General features: G+C 33.1%; 1 protein-coding gene and 1 pseudogene across 1 annotated transcript; both read left to right on the forward strand.

Moving 5' to 3' along the window:
* The window catches only part of LOC128180168 (uncharacterized), a 40,731-nt pseudogene extending 27,286 nt beyond the window's left edge, over positions 1-13,445 (forward strand).
* Positions 13,446-15,842: 2,397 nt separating this feature from the next.
* LOC128180167 (ankyrin-3-like) lies at positions 15,843-18,528 on the forward strand. The gene is made up of 3 exons (XM_052848053.1): positions 15,843-16,056; positions 16,252-17,641; positions 17,888-18,528. Exons 1-3 carry the CDS (start codon positions 15,843-15,845, stop codon positions 18,102-18,104), a joined length of 1,821 nt encoding a protein of 606 aa, XP_052704013.1. The 3' UTR covers positions 18,105-18,528.
* The last annotated feature ends 2,382 nt before the right edge of the window (positions 18,529-20,910 follow it).

A 20,910-nucleotide genomic window follows, 5' to 3' on the forward strand; every position in this document is an offset into this window, starting at 1 on the left:
TAATGTTTTCTCCTGTGGTGCAATGCCAAAAATGGCTAACATTTAACTCGTAATTAATGGTGACTTGAGACATGAAGACACGTTTTAAGTAGCTCAAAAGCTTTTGTGATACCCAAAATGTTTTTTAACATGCTTCCATTTCTTTGTATTGAGTCGAGATACTTAAACAAAGAATATAGATCTGAATGTTTGACGTCACAGTGATCTCGCGCTAGATTTCCAGCGTTAAGTTTAGAGAAGGATAAGACATCTGTAATACGTGTACTATAATTAAAAACTGTTTTACCTGCTTTATCTGATTTGTGGGTTTTTGTTTTTGTTTTATTTTGATAGAAAGATTGAATAGATAGATAAATAGATGGATAGATAGATAGATATAATCTCTCTCTCTCTCAATAACACTAAGTTGACAATAATACAAGATATGTGTACTTATTGGCTTGCCAGAACGGTGGCACCGAAAACATATCATCGAAGGTTAAAATTCAACAAATTGATGGAACTTTTTCAAAAGCAAATTCCATCACAACATTTAATTAGAAATTTATCTTTAGATATTTTTTAACATGATTCATATGTGGGTTCCTCGACATTCTTGTCGAAAAAGTCCAAATATTCAAATTATAAAAATGTGCGTATTTCAAATTAGAAACTACATGTACTTGTCATGCAAGATAACATATCATTGATTTTAAAATAAGTAAACATCAACAAAATCAACTCCCGTCAGAGCTTCTTAATATATGCAAAGTAAACGCTTTCAACAGCAAAATTAAGAATTGTTGTAGGGAACTTTCAATTTAAGGATCTGTGTACTTTCAATACACCCTCGTCTATTAAGCGCAAATTTTCATGAAAATTGAGGAAAAAAATAGCTGAATTTTGAAAGCGATTAAATTTGATTTTTTTTAATAGTTACAATAAAGGATTTGTAAATCAGATTTTAAAAACTACGATATAAACCATCTGCTTAAAATTGGTACCATTATTTTTTATTTACACACGTACTAGCACACGGTAAATTAAAAACTTAAAACATAACAACCATGCATTATCTCTAAATTCATAGGTCTTATATTGATGTTAGATATTTACCGATTGGAGAAAGATCAGCTGAGTTTCTGATTATAGACAATAAGATATTGATGAAAAAAATTTTAAAGCATGAGTGTGACTTGTTTTGTACGTTATAAAGAATAGGAAAAAGTATAAACTTATGTCTCATCACATTAAAAAAATTACATAATTATATATTCAAACTAAGCCGGACAACATGAACATCAACATTAAACTTGGTTCTCCAATCGATAAGATTGTATATATTGTTTGATGTGTTGGTCACCCAAAATATATACTCTAAATAGATTTTGCTTACAATACAACTAAAGAGTCAATGAATGAAAATACGGAAGCCCGTTGGTACCACATTAAAAAATAATTTTATGGCGGCCACATAAATTATTTTACAAAAAGTGAGTGTTATTAAGGTCTAAGATATCCATCTAAATGAATGAAAAAAAACTCGTCTAAAGGTTTATAGAAACTGACAGCAGTAAATTTACAGGGATAGAGAAAATAATTCATCACAGTTTTTATCACAATAAAGAATTTATTATTCAACATGGGTCTGAAATCGGTACATCTCAACACTTGTGTGATTTCAAAAATTGTATCCAGAGGGAGGGTATGATCCGAGGGTGTTTGCCGGAAGGGGGGGGGGGGGGGTCGCAGCCTATTAATTGACCTTAGTAAATTTGAATTCCCTCATTCCTTAGGCAGACTTTTTTCTTGTAAAACAAGTTAAAAAAAATATTTTAAACAAATGCAACACTTGATTTTAAGACCATATAAACATCGCAAATCCAACAAACATCGAATTCAGAATTCACACAAGAAACAGAATACGTCATGATTCTTCAGGCATAAACAACAGCTGTATTTTTTTTATTACAATTCTCGAAAAGTTGATTAATTTTATTAATCTGTTGAGATATGTTTGTTGATAAAAAAAAATCAAAGTACTAAAAGCCGGGCTCTTTTGGTGTGTCTTTATGCAAATTGTGTGATAAAGACTGAAAATCTCTCTCTCTCTCTCTCTCTCTCTCTCTCTCTCTCTCTCTCTCTCTTTCTCTCTCTCTTTCTCTCTTTCATGCTTTTAATGTCGGCAAAGCGTTAGAGAGCAACCAAGTTTTGTAAGAGGCTATAGACAAAAATATGTCTGTCTAATGTAAAAAAAAATTCAACAGTTGCTGCCTTGAATTTTGCAACAAGCGTTATATATTCAATATCCATTTCTTCAATACACAGCAAAGTAGTTCATGAAAACGTATTGTATGTGTCCAAAAATGTCTTGTTTTTAAAACATGTTATTAATAAGTAAACCAAAAAAGGCAGACAATTCTCTCTCGAAAAAAAAGAAACAAAATGCCAACACTTTTGACAAAACGTGGCTTTTTGTGTAACTATTTGGTGAAGCGGAAGCTTTTACTTTGACGCTGTTTGGTTTTTTGTTTCCTTTTGAAGTTGTGCTATTTATAGTAACATTGGTGATTTTCCTGCCTACAGCCAGGCTAATAAAATTATCATATCGACGTGTAACATACCACAGGGCGAAAAACCATCTTTAAGCAAGTCCTTAAAGGTGGCTTAAAGGTGACTTAAAGGAGCTTAAAGGCTATACAACCTTTAAGCCGCCTTTAAGTCACCTTTAAGCAAGTGCTTATAGGTCCTTAATGTCCAAACTTCTTTAAGCTACCTTTAAGCCACCTTTAAGCCACCTTTAAGCATCTTTAAGTGGCATTTACGCTGTCTTTACGCTGCCTTTACACTGTCTTTAAGTGGCCTTTAAGTCAATATTGATCAAGCTGAACAATAAAAACATATATTAAATGCAAAAGCTCTTTTATAGAGATGGGAGGGGGTCATCCGAGTGATAATATAATTTCCAAGGAAGGGGGGGGGGGGGTGTTCCAGGCGGTTTTAATCGTCGCTCCATTAAACACAGATCGCTATCATCAGCACCGCTCTGATGGACACAGATTGCCGTTATAAAATTCTTTATAATTTTGGGGGGTTTCAAAATTATTGTAGGTATGAGCGCAGTCTATGTATCTTAATATGTGCATAAAACTAATTAAAGTATGTTTGTTTCCTATTATAAATTAATCGGTGAAAAAAATCTCTCTCTCTCTCTCTCTCTCTCTCTCTCTCTCTCTCTCTCTCTCTCTCTCTCTCTCTCTCTCTCTCTCTCTCTCAGTTCATCCGGTTATTAAACAAAATAAAGTTTATGAACCAAAAATGCATGATTTAATTTGTTAATCGGTTTAAGGTTTGTATTTTTTTTCAATTTTCATTATTTCTAACTCTAGATCTGCTAGATACATGTTAAAGATGAAAAGACTCTCAACTGCCTTTGTTATATCGGGCAGGATATTACTGCTTTGTTTGTCTAGACATAGTTTTGTTCGTTTGTGTATATCTAATTAGAGTCTATTGTTTGTCCAACTTAAGAAAACCCCTGGAACTAACACAGAATATACAAGATATACACAGCAGTTGTGTCGTGTGCCCAGGTGCATGTTTGTGTATATCTAATTAAAGTCTATTGTTTGTCCAACTTAAGAAAACCCCTGGAACTAACACAGAATATACAAGATATACACAACAGGTGTGTCGTGTGCCCAGGTGCACGTCAGGGTTTCTAAAGGCGTTGAATCTTAGTATGTACGAGTATACGATAAGTCTAGTGAATAAAAGTTAATTTACATTTTTAATTCATTTTCAAAGTATTATTTCCTAGCTCTGGGTTTCAAAGATGTTACGTCTACAAATTAACGATACATGTATGTAAGAGTAAAATCTTGAGGCTAATTAATTAATGTACCGGTGATCATAAATAGGGGGTGATTATTTAAATATATGTATAAGGGTAAATATGTCAAATATACCCGGCCTGGCACATCATACAATTGTATGTACAAGTCATTTGCAATTGCCACATGCAGTAAATACGTCACCGGTAATTGGTAATTTTGTTTGTTATAGAATTGATAGTTTAAAAATCATGTACATGTACATACAATTACATGTAAATATTTAAACATATTGGAACGGCGCCGCGATCATGAAAACCGGGAAATTGCGGGAAATTGAACAAATACCGTAATAGTATCAATGCATTTAATAAAAGAAATGATTTCATTTTCTTTCTTACATTTTTATAGCTATAAATTAGATGAACGTATATCTACTCGGTTTAAATTTATTAACTAAGAAAGCCTACTATAGTGAACCTAACGGTTTCCATTTAGGTATAATATATTTTTGTTCACTGAAGACCAAGTTCCGTATTTCATTCTAAATACATGCATGCATGTAATTTATAAATTAGATATAATTGATTGTTACAAACTGAATGGTTTGTCAAAATCTTTTCAAGTAAACACATTCAATACAGTGATTCAATATCCACTGATATATAGGATATAAAAACGCTCATATATATGTAAGTTGCCGTGGCGCAGAGGATGTGTGGTGATGCTACTAAACTAAGGGTCCCGGGTTCAATTCTCGCCGTGGACTTTTTTTTTGTGTTTTTTTTTTCATTTTTCTTTCTAGAACAAAAACCGTTTTAATACCTTTTCTTTCATAAAGTTAATACATTTTGTTGGAAATTAAGCACAATATTGAATTAAATTTTTTTTAATGGCTTAAAGGTGGCTTAAAGGTGGCTTAAAGGTGGCTTAAAGAAGTTTGGACATTAAGGACCTATAAGTTGTCCTTAAAGGTGGCTTAAAGGTGGCTTAAAGATGGTCTTTAAGCTGCCTTTAAGCAATCTTTACGCTTTCTTTAAGCCACCTTTAAGCAATACTTATAGCTTAAAGGTAGCTTAAAGGTGGCTTAAAGATCGTCTTTAAGCTACCTTTAAACACCTTTAAGCTATCTTTAAGGAGGACTTAAAGATGGTCATTCATCCAGTGTACTGCATACAGAAAGTGCTTTGTTTAATGCCAGCTTTTAATCACAATAGCTGGCCATTTAGTTTATGGTGTAACAACGAGGTCGATTTCCAAAACTCCTTCCATTGATAAATTTAAGATTGATCGTCAAATACCTTAATAAAGCTACATCTAGCAAGCGTTTCCCATTTCCCATTAAAACATTCGCGCGCATCCGGAAGCCATATTTATTATGTATCGGTCACCAGATAACGAAATGGCGGTCGCCAGATAAATATACGGTAGCAGCAAGATAAAATATGTTTCCTACGTGGCACCAACGGCCTTCCGGCAAATTTAGACTTTTTTTCTATGTACAAAATTCCTTTAGAGATGAACAGCAGTCATACTGCAAGTAGACTGAAAGCCAATGAAACACCTATTCAATATGTAAGACAACTGAATGTCTTAATTTTAGATAACATTTTACTGGTTTTATATATTTGATATTTATTATTTGAAGCAATGTAATTTATTAAACTTTCAAGCTAAATACTGAAATCTGATTGGTTTAGACGCAGTTGATAATCCGTTCTATTACCATCAGCGCAACACACTTGGCAACGGGTAACACAATGAATTGTTACATGCGCGTGAAATATGCGCCTACGGTTTGACGTAGAATTCACATCATTTCTATTTAAAAGCAGTTACATTTTCTTTAAAATTAAAACATTCAGTATAATAAAATAAATAGTGTCTGTTTTAGAGGGTAACAGTTGAATCTGACACCCCTCGAAAACCATTTAATATCAACTGTTAGTCTCCCAAACAGGCGCTATTTATATATTGGTTCAGCTTCAATTGATATATATATATATATATTTCCTTTCATGTAAAAATGAGAAAAAATAAAGATAAGGTACATGTATCTGTATAACAACACATATTCTTCTTCACAAAAATCATTTCGAGAAGTGTTTAAAAAATAAAAATTTTCGTCAACCATACATTTAAAGAAACTCTTAACTGCCATTTAAGAGGACTAATATTTTCTGTGAGGCTAATAATGGTCTGAACTTGATCTACATCAGTAACCTCATCAGGGTTATTAAATAAAACAGACTTCAGACAGAGAAATGGATGGACAGACAGACAGTGATAGACACACATGGTGATTTGATATACTATAGCTATACAATAATAAAATTAACATAACCATAAGAACTAAACACCCCCACCCTCACCCATCCATTCATTTGCTAGTAAAAAGGTGTGGTATTATTATATCAATATTTTTTTTAAGAATTAAAATGCAAACAATACAAGATAAGAATTCTGAAAAAAATGAGAAATAGAGCATTGTGCTTTGTACAATCATGTACTGTCTGTTTTATTAAGGTCAGACGACACAATCCTCAATTTTATATAACTTTTTCTAGGAATTTGTTAATGATTTACTACTACTCTAACAAGCTTTCTTGCAAAACTTTAGGATACCTAACCAGGAATTTCTGCAAAATACTAGAAAATGCAATTTCCTATAAAATCTTCTTTAAAAAACACTTAAATTGCTGGTATAAAAATAAATAAATAATTCAGCACAGCGAAATTCACTTTATTGGGCCAGGCTTTGAACTGTAAGTCACCTGTTCCAGGAAAAAGTAACATTGCATTGTAGAATATCAATTTAAGGTGTAATATCCCTCTGCTATTAATTTTGCCATATATTTTTTTTTTAAAATTTCATATTGATTTTTATCAAAGTCAATATCAATCGATTCATATGAAACAAAGTTTAAGTGACGAAGCGCTGCTAGATTTTTCAAAAATTTATAAAATGTCAAATCATGATATGAAGAAAACTAGACATAGTAATTAGAAAAAGCAAATTTTTACCATCGCAGCATAAAATTAAAAATCTAAAATGTATATGAAAATAATATATAGCTATATACATTTTCAATTCATATTACAAAACATATTGAAGCGCTGCATTTTAGTTCAGAATAACACTTTGTTGTATAGGTTTGCAACAAAAATTGCTTCAATCAGCAAGAGTTATCTTTCTTTATCAAAAACTATTGAAGGTTTTACATACAGTGCATGATAAATTGCCACAGTTTCTAAATTTTCAGAAAAGGATTTCTGTTTTTAAATTTGGATAAGATAATAGTAAATGGATAGATATTTAAGAAATCCTAAATATGTAAACCAGAGAATTTTGTTATGTAACACAAATAGGGAATCAAGTGAATAATCTTTCAGTAATTAGCTATAGTATGATATCAATATAGGGATATATTGTCTTCAATCAAATGAGATTTTAGGTGGTTTTTTTTTCAATTTGTGTTCCCATATCTGCTTCCTAAGAATGGAAAAGCCTTATTCCATTTTAAACATTTGAAATTTTATAAGTTTTAAACGATTATAACTAAGTCTAGAATTTGTAGTTGTCTTGGTCATATTTTTCCCAATTATAATTCATTCAGCTCTGTGAACGAGCTATAGATAGAGCAATAAAATTAATCAATCAAAATATTCTCTGGCCTTAAACATCAAACATGTACTGTACATGTACTGAACAAGTACATAAAATTTAGTTATATTAAAAAAAGGATTAATCCATCGGGAGGGTGGGGAGGGGGGATAGTCATGTAGATACTGCCTCATAAATACTTTATCATTATGATACATTTCTTGTAATGTTTTGTAAATTAAAGTTTTCTTTACTTTTTTGCCCCCCTGCTTCAAATGAACCCTGGGGTTCAGTTCGTTCCGTTCAAATTTTCTTTTTCTTTATTTGAATTTAATAAGTGTATCGCCTTCCAAAATAAATTGAGACCCAGCACCACCTCCCTTGTTGTAACACACCTCAATAATTGTGAGTTAACAGAAACAAAGTGATATCATTTTCTACAGAAGTTATCTCTCTTATCAGAGGGACATTCCACCTTAAATTAAATTGAACATCCTAGTGGGTTTATCCGTTGTTGAATTAATCATTTCTACTAAGGTTTAATCGAGGTTAACAACATGTATCACGTACTCTCTCTCTCTCTCTCTCTCTCTCTCTCTCTCTCTCTGATTTTTTTAGGGGAAAAATAATTATTTAAAAATACCGATTAACCCCACACTTGAAATAAGAAAAGAAATAAATATACAAACACATTTAAGTCTGATTAAACGCAGTATATTTTCATCTACCAGACATTTTCTCTACTATTTCTTGCATGTATTTTTTCTGCAACGACCCGCATGAATATCAAAGAAAGCATTTTATTGTTTAATTGAACTGTCAGCGATTCTTGATAATCATTTCAAGTTTAAGAAATAGCCTTAGAGTATTAATTTGTGTTTTTACATATACAATCACCAGATCACAGCATGTAAATTTTACGGGGTAGTAGATATCTACAAATGGTAATCTACAGCGCATTTATTACTTCTCAGTGTATAATATACATGTATGTATCTTAAAATATTATGTTCGTTAAATTGATAAAAAGAAGCAGTCTTGATCAACAAAGATTATGCAACATACTCACAGTAGTATACACACGCTGCTACACACTAGTATACCCACACGCCGCCGGGATGAAACAGGCGCTTGCGGAAAGGTGTGAAATCGGGAACTTGAGTACATTAAACTTAATCTGAAAAGTCGGTTTCTTTAAAAAAAAAAAACCCAATAGAATGAAAGAAAATCAAGACATTTTCCTGTTTGCATTTTTTGAATTGTTAGAATGGAAATTTCAGCTCATGCGTGTCCAAGTTGAAAATATATTTCTGTAAAGCATTTCTATGGTCAAATTAATTTATCATTTTGATATTTATAAAAAAAGCAAAAAACAAAAAACAAAATCAAACTGTAGTATTAAATAATCCGGTTATTTTAGGGTCCCTCTCCACCCACGGAATACTTGTTATTCGTTACAAATGTACATACCGGGAAGTAAAATTCTCATAAATAACTTATAAGTTTCTCGCATGCTTTTCATACGGTTCGTGTACGCTTTGTACGATACGATAAGTTTTTCATACGATACGACGCGTTTCTCGCACGATACGATACGAAAGTCTCACGCTTCTCTTACGCTTTTTAGGTGTAGTATTGCGTTTCAGGGTCTGTATCGCCTATACAGACCGAACGGGCCAGTCTTTTAACGACGTTTTATTTACCTCGTAATCCTTGGTTTACCTTTTGGCCAGAGGGTACAACTGCACACTCCTTCAAAAATTGGTGCGCCACCTATAAAATTAGTAAGATCGAAATATTTTTCTCTTTTCGCCATCAATTTTATCGTTTCAATCGGTGTTTCACCGAAGTCGATACAGAATTTTATTATGGTGTTTATCCGTGCGTTTATCCGACGTCGCTTTTTTCTGGTATTTTCAAAGACATGTTCTTCTCGTAATATCGTTTAGAATTCCTTTGCTCGTTTAGAAACGGCTTTCAGTGACGAATGAAAGTGACTTACACAATACTAACTACATTTATTCATTATTGAATACTATAATGTGTTGACATGTACATGAGTATAAAACACTGTAAATATTCATATCTTAAACAGGTCGGAGAAACAATATTCTGTGACGTTGGAATAAATTGACATACTAAATTAGGCACAGACATAATCGACAAACTGACCAATCAGCTGAATGACATTCCGCGGTTGAAATGCATCTTGGGTTACTATAAAAAATACTACATTTAAAAAATGCTACTTTTTCTAATTGCTTTAGGAAAGGCATATTTAATTTTTTCAAGCATTTTGTACACTTAAAACAATATGTACATCATCATCTACTATTTCCATGCTCACATTTATAAACACTCATTTCACAATGGTAAAAATTTGAGTTCGTCAACTGCATTGTATAAGTTTATTTGTTGACAAAAGCCTTACTGCCACGATTTTTTAGTAAAGACAGATTTTACGTGATTTCATGATCCTAAGCATTCGACTATGAGGTGCTCGCACATTGTCAGACATTCAAAGGACCTCATGTTGCCATTTAAAGCTTCAGTGTAAATTGTTACGAGATGCGTGTTTGGTGCGTACTCTCGATATTAATCCATGTATTTTTTTAGACAGTACTTACAGTTAGTGTATACAACTACTCGGACTTATGGCATTCCATTAGAGCGAGTATATACAAAGATGACACATACTACTTATATATGCATGTACATATGTACAATGATCAATGTACATGCGTATTGATTATTACTATTGTGTTATATATATGGCATACAACAATAAACATGTATCAAAATGAATTCAGTTTTAAATGCTAGTCAGTAGCACTACAACAGCGAAAAACACAAAATTTACGAAAATCAAATACTGGAATATAATGACTTGTGAGGACTTTATGAGAGGTATTTCAACGTACTATTTAACATGGAAAATCGGCAATGTTTGGTAATGTGACCATGAACAATCTTAATTAGTACCTAACCTTTGCACTTTTTACAAAACAATTAAAACATTTTATAAATTGACGTAATTACAGTCATTTGAAATTAAGTCGTAAATTAGTCTAAACCACGTGTTTATTGTAAAAACGTAAACATGTAGTAAATCACAAGTGTTGCTTTTTATTTACTGATTGAACAGTTGTTCGCGGTACGCATCGCTCTGCGCAATGACAACAATATCCATATAAGGTAGTTTCCCCGACCAGTTTATACACTACAATCACAGGGGCCAAGCCCGTTTTAACATTAATTTCAATGTAACCATAAATAAAGAAAGGGGTCGAACTCTGACTCAGATAAAAAAAATACCATGCAGCTCGCTTCAAAAGCCTGATAAATCAATTAATTTTTAAAACACTCGCCATGTGCATGTATTTTTCTTAAAAGTAATGTCTGAGATATACCAATGCCGAATTTCAAGTTGATGGGTCTTAAAATAGCTGAGATATACGTCATTATTCTCTCGAAGTCGCCAGTTTATTTTTATTTGGACATTTACCGGTCCAGGGCTCACGATTGGATTTTGCCTATGACAAGAACAATATTGAAACAAGTCGAGAAACATTTGCACTAATCTTTTAGAATCTTACATTAAACGCAAGCTACTTATATACAAAAACTCCGAAAAAATTCCTTAAATACTCTCCATACTGAACTTTTATTCTGCATCCGCATTGACCTCTGACAGGGCCAGCCATTTTGGCGTCTTCGAGAGAAAGACAGATTCTGATTGGACCATCAGGAATATTAACCAATGAAACTGAGTTTAACATTAGCTATCACAATGGCCGGTCTGGTCAGAAGTTTATGTGGCTGCAGAATAAAAGTTCAGTTTGGAGAGTATTTCAGGAATTTTATCGGAATTTAAGGGTGTCAGTAGCATAGTATTACGTTTGATGTGAGATTTTTTGAAAGATTAGTGCGAATGTTTCTCGACTTATTGCAATAGTTCAGTATGGACAGTATTTTAGGAATTTTATGAAATATTATGAAATTCATGGTTCCTGAGTCAGGGATAGAGATCTTAGGGCGGGGCACAGAATCTCGGTATGACGAAAATGTATTCTTCTCTTTTTCCACAGAGGGGAAGATTTAAACTGAATGTAAGGCTATGATATTCATGAAGCATTCTAAATGTACCTATATTGTAAGTGAATTTCATTACACTTGGTGCAGAGGTTCGGGGACATTTCTGTAGGGCCAAATGGTCATTTAGCAAAAATATCTTATATTGAATTTTCTTCCGTACGTTCACAATCTATGGAGATTGGACCATATGTATTGTGATTACTGTGGAATCATTTAAATTCGTGGGGGCCAATTTTCGTGGATTGTGAATTTTTTATTCACTCAAGGGGAAATAATTTCGTGGATGCGTCGGTTACTGTTTCAGTAACAAAGATAACTCTTTCTTAATTTGTTTTCGTTGAGGATTTAAATTCGTGGGAGAGGACTACCCACGAATACCACGAAAATTGAGCCACCAAGAATATTAATGATTCCACAGTATGCACATAATGTCTTGTTCTTAAATTTTGTAAATCCATTGCCATCTGGATAAGGGGTAAGGCGACTTTGCGAATTGAAAAAGAGGACACACAGTTTCTAAGCGATTTATGTACTGTTATGTACTAATTATACTAATCTCAGGAGTTATCCATATGAGTTTAAATCGTTAAACTGCATGACCTTATAATATATCTCTTTAATAGACAATCACTCGATTATCAAGTTTGCTTTAAATACTGTGTTATCGTTTTTATGTGTCTTATTGAGCTAAACAAGGTTATATATTTATTTATTGAATATAAAAGTCTTAAGTATCTCGACCAAACCATGTTCAGGGTTTTTTAAAGTGTGCTAATATTAAAAATGTTAACACCCTTTGAAATAGATTTTTTTCAAAGAGCGTTAACTTGGTTGAAAATTAACGCGCTTTGAATTTTCTTTTTCAAAGTGCATTATTTTTTCACAGTGAGAAGCCATAAAATTTCAAATCTTAGAATTTATATTCATCAAAATATCTTAAGTAAAATTTATCTATTTGTTAAAGACTGAACTCAAACTTCGTATCCTTTTTAAGATTATATATGCCGACTGTTTTACATTTTTTTTTTGTAGAATCAACCATAGAAAAAGCCATATTCAATCAATGGAAACAAGACGATATTTTTTTTATTTCAACCAAGGCATGTAAAGATGTGGAAAAATATATAAAAAGCAGAAACCTGGTTATTGTGACAGGTCACTCGGGATCCGGAAAGTCCGCCATCATCCACCACATTGCAATCAAGTACAGAGCACAGGGCTTGGCCGTAAAACGAGTAAAAAAAGTAGAAGATATTGTGGATATTTATTCTTCAAGTCGATTTCAGAAATATAAAACCATTTGTGTTTTTAATGATCCGTTCGGAAAAGAATCTTTTGATGAATTATTAAATAATTCATGGCAAACATATGAAGAAGAATTAAAGTTGTACTTAAAAACAGCAAAACTTATTATGTCGTGTAGAAATCACATAATTTCCGATAGGAGATTGACACGTTTTAACGTTTGTCAATTACATATCGTAGACATCGATGATAACAAACATAAATTAACTGTTGGTGAAAAACGGCAGATTTTGAGAACCTATAAAATCGATATGACCTTATCAGATAAAGATTGCGGTAAAATCGTTGAAGTTGAAACTTATTTCCCGTTATTGTGTAAATTATATTCTAACAAAGAAGATTACGGAAAAAAAGATATCAAATTTTTTACAGAACCCGTAACAGTGATGACGGAGGAAATACTAGGGTTCAGAGCAAAAGACAAGACTAAATATTGTGCTTTGGCACTTCTTGTTCTTTTTAACAATGACATTTGCGTCAGTGATCTTTTAAAAGATAAAGACACGGAAAATAAATTTAATCACACGTTAAAACTTTGTGGACTACCAAAAAACACACCACCCTTAGCTATCAGGGACTCTCTTAATTCTCTAAAGGGCTGTTTTGTCAAAACAATTGGAGATAAGTATCAGTTTAGTCACGATTTTGTGATGGAAGTTACAACCCAAGTGTTTGGAACAGATTATCCTGCAGAAATAATAAGATACGCTGACACCAGCTTCCTCGGAAGAAGGGTACGATTAGGAATTTCTGAAAACCACAACGATCCGTTCAATATTTATCTGAGTGAACGGTATATTGACGAACTCGGAGAAAGACTTTTTACTGAACTGTTTGAAGAACGCTTTTTATATGTTGTGCTCAGTCCTTGTCTAAGGAATGAAAAAGTTATTGAATTACTGAAAAAAAAGATAGCAGGTAACCCCGAAAATATACACATGTTTCTAAAAAGAAAGAAAGTTACAATTGATAAACAAGAGGTTGATGATACATCAAAAAAATTACTCTTGACCAAACTCTCATTTTTGGATTTAGAAAAGGAAGTATCTCCACTGTTTGCTCTAATTGTATTTTGTCATACACAAATATCACAATATTGCTTAAATATTCTACAGCAAATGAAGAGCAGTTCTAAAAGCGATTTTTTTGCATTGATTGTAACAAAATTGTTTCATAGACCAACACAAATTAATGATTTTACCTGCTATTTTTCTGCAATGTGTTGCAATGGATCAACAGAGTTGATCAACAATGTTTTTAAAGACCAAACAAAAAAATTGTTTGCCAAACCTTGGAAAAGTTTTTTTCCTATTCACATTGTAGCTTTGTTCCATAATTATCACCTACTTTTTGATATGATAAAAAATGGTGCAGATGTCAATCTGAAGACGCTAGGAAAAGGCGGTTGGACCCCATTAATTTTAGCAGCTGGTAACGATACCCAGGAACATGTAGACTATAAGCATGAAGAATCAGGTGCAAAACGAAGAGATAAAACTGTACGACTATTACTGAGTAATGGAGCAGACATTAATTTATGTAAGGAGGACGAAGCCAGTCCTCTCTATATAGCTTGTCAAAACGGACATGATAGCACTGTACAACTTTTACTGAGTAACGGAGCAGACATTAATTTATGTATGGAGGACGGATCAAGTCCTCTTTATATAGCTTGTCAAAACGGACATGATAGCACTGTACAACTTTTACTGAGTAAAGGAGCAGACATTAATTTATGTAAGAAAAACGGTGTCAGTCCTCTCTATATAGCTTGTCAAAACGGACATGATAGCACTGTACAACTTTTACTGAGTAAAGGAGCAGACATTAATTTATGTATGGAGGACGGAGCAAGTCCTCTTTATATAGCTTGTCAAAACGGACATGATAGCACTGTACAACTTTTACTGAGTAAAGGAGCAGACATTAATTTATGTATGGAGGACGGAGCAAGTCCTCTTTATATAGCTTGTCAAAACGGACATGATAGCACAGTACAACTTTTACTGAGTAATGGAGCAGACATTAATTTATGTATGGAGGACGGTGTCAGTCCTCTCTATATAGCTTGTCAAAACGGACATGATAGCACTGTACAACTTTTACTGAGTAAAGGAGCAGACATTAATTTATGTAAGAAAAACGGTGTCAGTTCTCTTTTTACAGCTTCTCAAAACGGACATGATAGCACTGTACAACTTTTACTGAGTAAAGGAGCAGACATTAATTTATGTATGGAGGACGGAGCAAGTCCTCTTTATATAGCTTGTCAAAACGGACATGATAGCACTGTACAACTTTTACTGAGTAAAGGAGCAGACATTAATTTATGTATGGAGGACGGAGCAAGTCCTCTTTATATAGCTTGTCAAAACGGACATGATAGCACAGTACAACTTTTACTGAGTAATGGAGCAGACATTAATTTATGTATGGAGGACGGTGTCAGTCCTCTCTATATAGCTTGTCAAAACGGACATGATAGCACTGTACAACTTTTACTGAGTAAAGGAGCAGACATTAATTTATGTAAGAAAAACGGTGTCAGTTCTCTTTTTACAGCTTCTCAAAACGGACATGATAGCACTGTACAACTTTTACTGAGTAAAGGAGCAGACATTAATTTATGTATGGAGGACGGAGCAAGTCCTCTTTATATAGCTTGTCAAAACGGACATGATAGCACTGTACAACTTTTACTGAGTAAAGGAGCAGACATTAATTTATGTATGGAGGACGGAGCAAGTCCTCTTTATATAGCTTGTCAAAACGGACATGATAGCACTGTACAACTTTTACTGAGTAAAGGAGCAGACATTAATTTATGTATGGAGGACGGAGCAAGTCCTCTTTATATAGCTTGTCAAAACGGACATGATAGCACTGTACAACTTTTACTGAGTAAAGGAGCAGACATTAATTTATGTAAGAAAAACAGTGTCAGTCCTCTCTATATAGCTTGTCAAAACGGACATGATAGCACTGTACAACTTTTACTGAGTAAAGGAGGAGACATTAATTTATGTATGGAGGACGGAGCAAGTCCTCTTAATATAGCTTGTCAAAACGGACATGATAGCACTGTACAACTTTTACTGAGTAAAGGAGCAGACATTAATTTATGTATGGAGGACGGAGCAAGTCCTCTTTATATAGCTTGTCAAAACGGACATGATAGCACAGTACAACTTTTACTGAGTAATGGAGCAGACATTAATTTATGTATGGAGGACGGTGTCAGTCCTCTCTATATAGCTTGTCAAAACGGACATGATAGCACTGTACAACTTTTACTGAGTAAAGGAGCAGACATTAATTTATGTAAGAAAAACGGTGTCAGTTCTCTTTTTACAGCTTCTGAAAACGGACATGATAGCACTGTACAACTTTTACTGAGTAAAGGAACAGACATTAATTTATGTATGGAGTACGGAGCAAGTCCTCTTTATATAGCTTGTCAAAACGGACATGATAGCACTGTACAACTTTTACTGAGTAAAGGAGCAGACATTAATTTATGTATGGAGGACGGAGCAAGTCCTCTTTATATAGCTTGTCAAAACGGACATGATAGCACTGTACAACTTTTACTGAGAAAAGGAGCAGACATTAATTTATGTATGGAGGACGGAGCAAGTCCTCTTTATATAGCTTGTCAAAACGGACATGATAGCACTGTACAACTTTTACTGAGTAAAGGAGCAGACATTAATTTATGTATGGAGGACGGAGCAAGTCCTCTTTATATAGCTTGTCAAAACGGACATGATAGCACTGTACAACTTTTACTGAGTAAAGGAGCAGACATTAATTTATGTATGGAGGACGGAGCAAGTCCTCTTTATATAGCTTGTCAAAACGGACATGATAGCACTGTACAACTTTTACTGAGTAAAGGAGCAGACATTAATTTATGTATGGAGGACGGAGCAAGTCCTCTTTATATAGCTTGTCAAAACGGACATGATAGCACAGTAGAACTTTTACTGAGTAAAGGAGCAGACATTAATTTATGTATGGAGGACGGAGCAAGTCCTCTTTATATAGCTTGTCAAAACGGACATGATAGCACTGTACAACTTTTACTGAGTAAAGGAGCAGACATTAATTCATGTAAGAAAAACGGTGTCAGTTCTCTTTTTACAGCTTCTCAAAACGGACATGATAGCACTGTGCAACTTTTACTGAGTAAAGGAGCAGACATTAATTTATGTATGGAGGACGGAGCAAGTCCTCTTTATATAGCTTGTCAAAACGGACATGATAGCACTGTACAACTTTTACTGAGTAATGGAGCAGACATTAATTTATGTATGGAGGACGGAGCAAGTCCTCTTTATATAGCTTGTCAAAACGGACATGATAGCACTGTACAACTTTTACTGAGTAAAGGAGCAGACATTAATTTATGTATGGAGGACGGAGCAAGTCCTCTTTATATAGCTTGTCAAAACGGACATGATAGCACTGTACAACTTTTACTGAGTAAAGGAGCAGACATTAATTTATGTATGGAGGACGGAGCAAGTCCTCTTTATATAGCTTGTCAAAACGGACATGATAGCACTGTACAACTTTTACTGAGTAAAGGAGCAGACATTAATTTATGTATGGAGGACGGAGCAAGTCCTCTTTATATAGCTTGTCAAAACGGACATGATAGCACTGTACAACTTTTACTGAGTAAAGGAGCAGACATTAATTTATGTATGGAGGACGGAGCAAGTCCTCTTTATATAGCTTGTCAAAACGGACATGATAGCACAGTACAACTTTTACTGAGTAACGGAGCAGACATTAATTTATGTAAGAAAACCGGTGTCAGTCCTCTTTATATAGCTTGTCAAAACAGACATGATAGCACTGTACAACTTTTACTGAGTAAAGGAGCAGACATTAATCTATGTAGGGAGAACAAAGCCAGTTCTCTCCTTATAGCTTGCCAATGCGGTCATGATACCACTGTATAACTATTACTGGATCATGGGGCAGACATTAATTTATGTAACAAGGACGAAGTCAGTCCACTTTACCTAGCTTTTGCTTGGAGACAATACAAAACGGTCAATATCTTATTAAAAGGGAATGCAGACTCTTGTCTTTCTAGTGGCCTCAATCCTTCCTATTTGGATTTTTTTGATAAAAATGATAGCACCATAAATTTTTTGCTTCAAAGAGACAACATTTATAATAACATATATGACCCGGATTCATATTTCTCCCTCTTTGTATTCTGTCATGTTGAAAGAATGTCAAGAGAATTATTTAGGAAATTGTATGAGCATTGACTGTAATTTTTGTAAACTACTTTTATAGTCCATAACTTAATAGATGTGTGTTATGATGATAATGCCACATAACACGTTCAGCAGATGCTCAAGGACACGTTTTGAAATACTTAACCTTACACCTGAGTGTGTAGCAAATTTCATTTTTCAGCAATACATGTGTTTTTGTTGCAAACTAAAAGGGTTTGATCTTAAAGAGACATTTCTTATGAGGCTTCATTGACTTAAAATGTATTTGCCTACATCGATGATTATTTCCTTCATATTTTAATCCAATGCACTTGCTCACAATTGTTGTGTTGTTTTTACACCTGTAATCTTTTTTAAAGTAGCACATTACTGTATCGAATTATTTTTGTCTTTAAGAAATTACATTGTTGATAATCACTTCAATATGTGAGTATTATTAACGTCAATAATGTAACAGGCAGGGGCTTAATCGTAATTCGAGTAATCGTAATCGATTGAAATGATTACTCTTTTTTCAATTAATCGACAGTAATCTGTAATCGAAGAGATTTTGGATTACTTGTAATCGTAATTTACTCGATTACAGCTAAAATTTTTAGTGTAATTATAATTATTTTTTCGATTACTTTCGATTACTTTTCACATGAATATTTTGTGATGCATATATTAATAGAAAAAATACACTACAAGTGTTATTTATAATATTATAAATAAAATAAAATTGATTGTATAAATGTATGAATTTCCACTTTCACTTAGAATAAAAATATTGGTAAACTTGAGTATATAATCAGATAATCAATTGTTCAGTATGTGTTCACTCCGCTTTAAAAATAATTTTTAAATTATTTAACCTAATGTGTCTTAGAAAAATAACTGGAACTACCTATTGATTAACTGTTAGAGAGAGAGAGAGAGAGTGAGAGAGAAAGAGAGAGAGAGAGAGAGATTACTCAGTAGAACTGCCTAATTATTGACCATTATTGAGAGAGATACAGAGAGGGGGAGAGGGGGTATACAGGTATTTGTGTCTATTTTGCCAGAGAACTTGAACTTGAGAAAGAGACAAATGGGAGTGTAAGTGTCACTCTTCAACTAAGGAATCCATAATGCAGTTAATGAGGTGTGACCACCCTAGGCTCTCTTAATTATTTTTGCATATGGCCAATAATATTTCAATTGTCAAATTTAAATCATATTCTTATTTTCAAGAACCAATAATAACAGAATAATTATGATGGCTAAAGGTGCAATGTCAAGATTTAATATTAAATATATCACTATCTCTTCCTCTTGTTGTCTTTTTCTCTTTTTGATTCAAGTTAATGGGAATAGAATGAGTACATTCACCACAAGCAAAATAGTTTATGGACAATGTGGATTATTGACGCTCTGTCTAAAATCCTTCACAGAGGATCTTTAAAAAAATCATTTTTCATTTTATACCTTTTGTTGCATCATATTCATGTTTAATAAGTATACTAGATTTTTGTACTGTGCAATCATGGAATGGAAAACAGTAAGGAACCTTGTACATGAATAGTGTACCTAGATGATATGCAGGACATAAATTCCATGTTAAAACATTCAAACAATGTAATGCCTCGTGTTCTACTCTACTTCTTTTTAACTTCAAGTGTAATACATATACATAAAGCTAGCTTTCATTATTTTCATGCAAACAACTAATTGAATGTTTATAGAACATCACAGTATTTAGAATTAAGAATCATTTTAATTGGTCGTCAAAGATTATTAATATCATAACATTACTTTTTTTATTGTTAGTATTGTATTTTGATATATAAGATGTTGACTATAAGTCGTCTTCAATGATTATAATTAAAAAAAATTGAAAAAAGGTGAAGTAATTGACTTTTTTTTCCACTGACTTCGAATTTACTGCAATTTACGTTTATGAAAATAAATCTTTAGGCACTACTGTTATTATTCTCACAAGAATCTCTAAATTAAAAAAAAAACTATGCCACAAATATATTGACGTCTGAATCAAATGCCATGAATTGAAAATAAAAAATTAAAACATTGATGAAGTTATTTATTCTGTTGTTATACATGTACAAATATCGACTCGGATATGGGGCAACATGTTGCCCGGAAGCACAGTCAAAATTTGTTTTGTGATATGAAGAAACAGACCAAAAATTTGAAAACAGGTCCGAGATCGTCGTAATTTTCTCAGCTAAACAAAGAATTTACGAAATCAATATAGAGCAAAGTCTAATTCCATGACCGGTTTGTAAATTTGAATGATTATCAATAAAAAAAAATTCTGACAAAACATTTTTTCCACTGACAAATTATAATGACCCAAATCTTTATCAATTTCATTTGCCCTTTCTAAGTCTAATGCCATATCCTTTAAAAAATTTGTCTTCAGTGCACAATTTCAACAGAAAAAAGGTTACCAGCAGGATTGTGGACATGGTCATGTTCGCAAACTGTTATAAACTCTCCTTGGTAAGAGTACTAAACTTTCAATCAGTTCTTTCCAAATGTGGAGTCTTCAAAAAATTGGTTTTAACGCCCTGGAAAAATTCATTGAGGGAGATAGAGGTTTCATCGTAGAAAATGTCCATATTCTGTACATGTACATTTAAATAATTTCATTTGTTCTAGCTGAAAAAAGTCCTTCTTTCTCACCGGGTAATGTTATTTCTAAATAAAACCTCTGCCAATGTCATTTTATCTTTGATCTTCCTCTGCAGTGATTCTAGTTAAAATTGACTTCCTTTCTTTATTCTTTACATATTAATTATACAAATATTAGAAATATATACACACATTGTATACAGAACATTTTGCTGCTTTTATC

This window comes from Crassostrea angulata, chromosome 4, assembly GCF_025612915.1.
Source record: "Crassostrea angulata isolate pt1a10 chromosome 4, ASM2561291v2, whole genome shotgun sequence".
Lineage (NCBI taxonomy): Eukaryota > Metazoa > Mollusca > Bivalvia > Ostreida > Ostreidae > Magallana > Magallana angulata.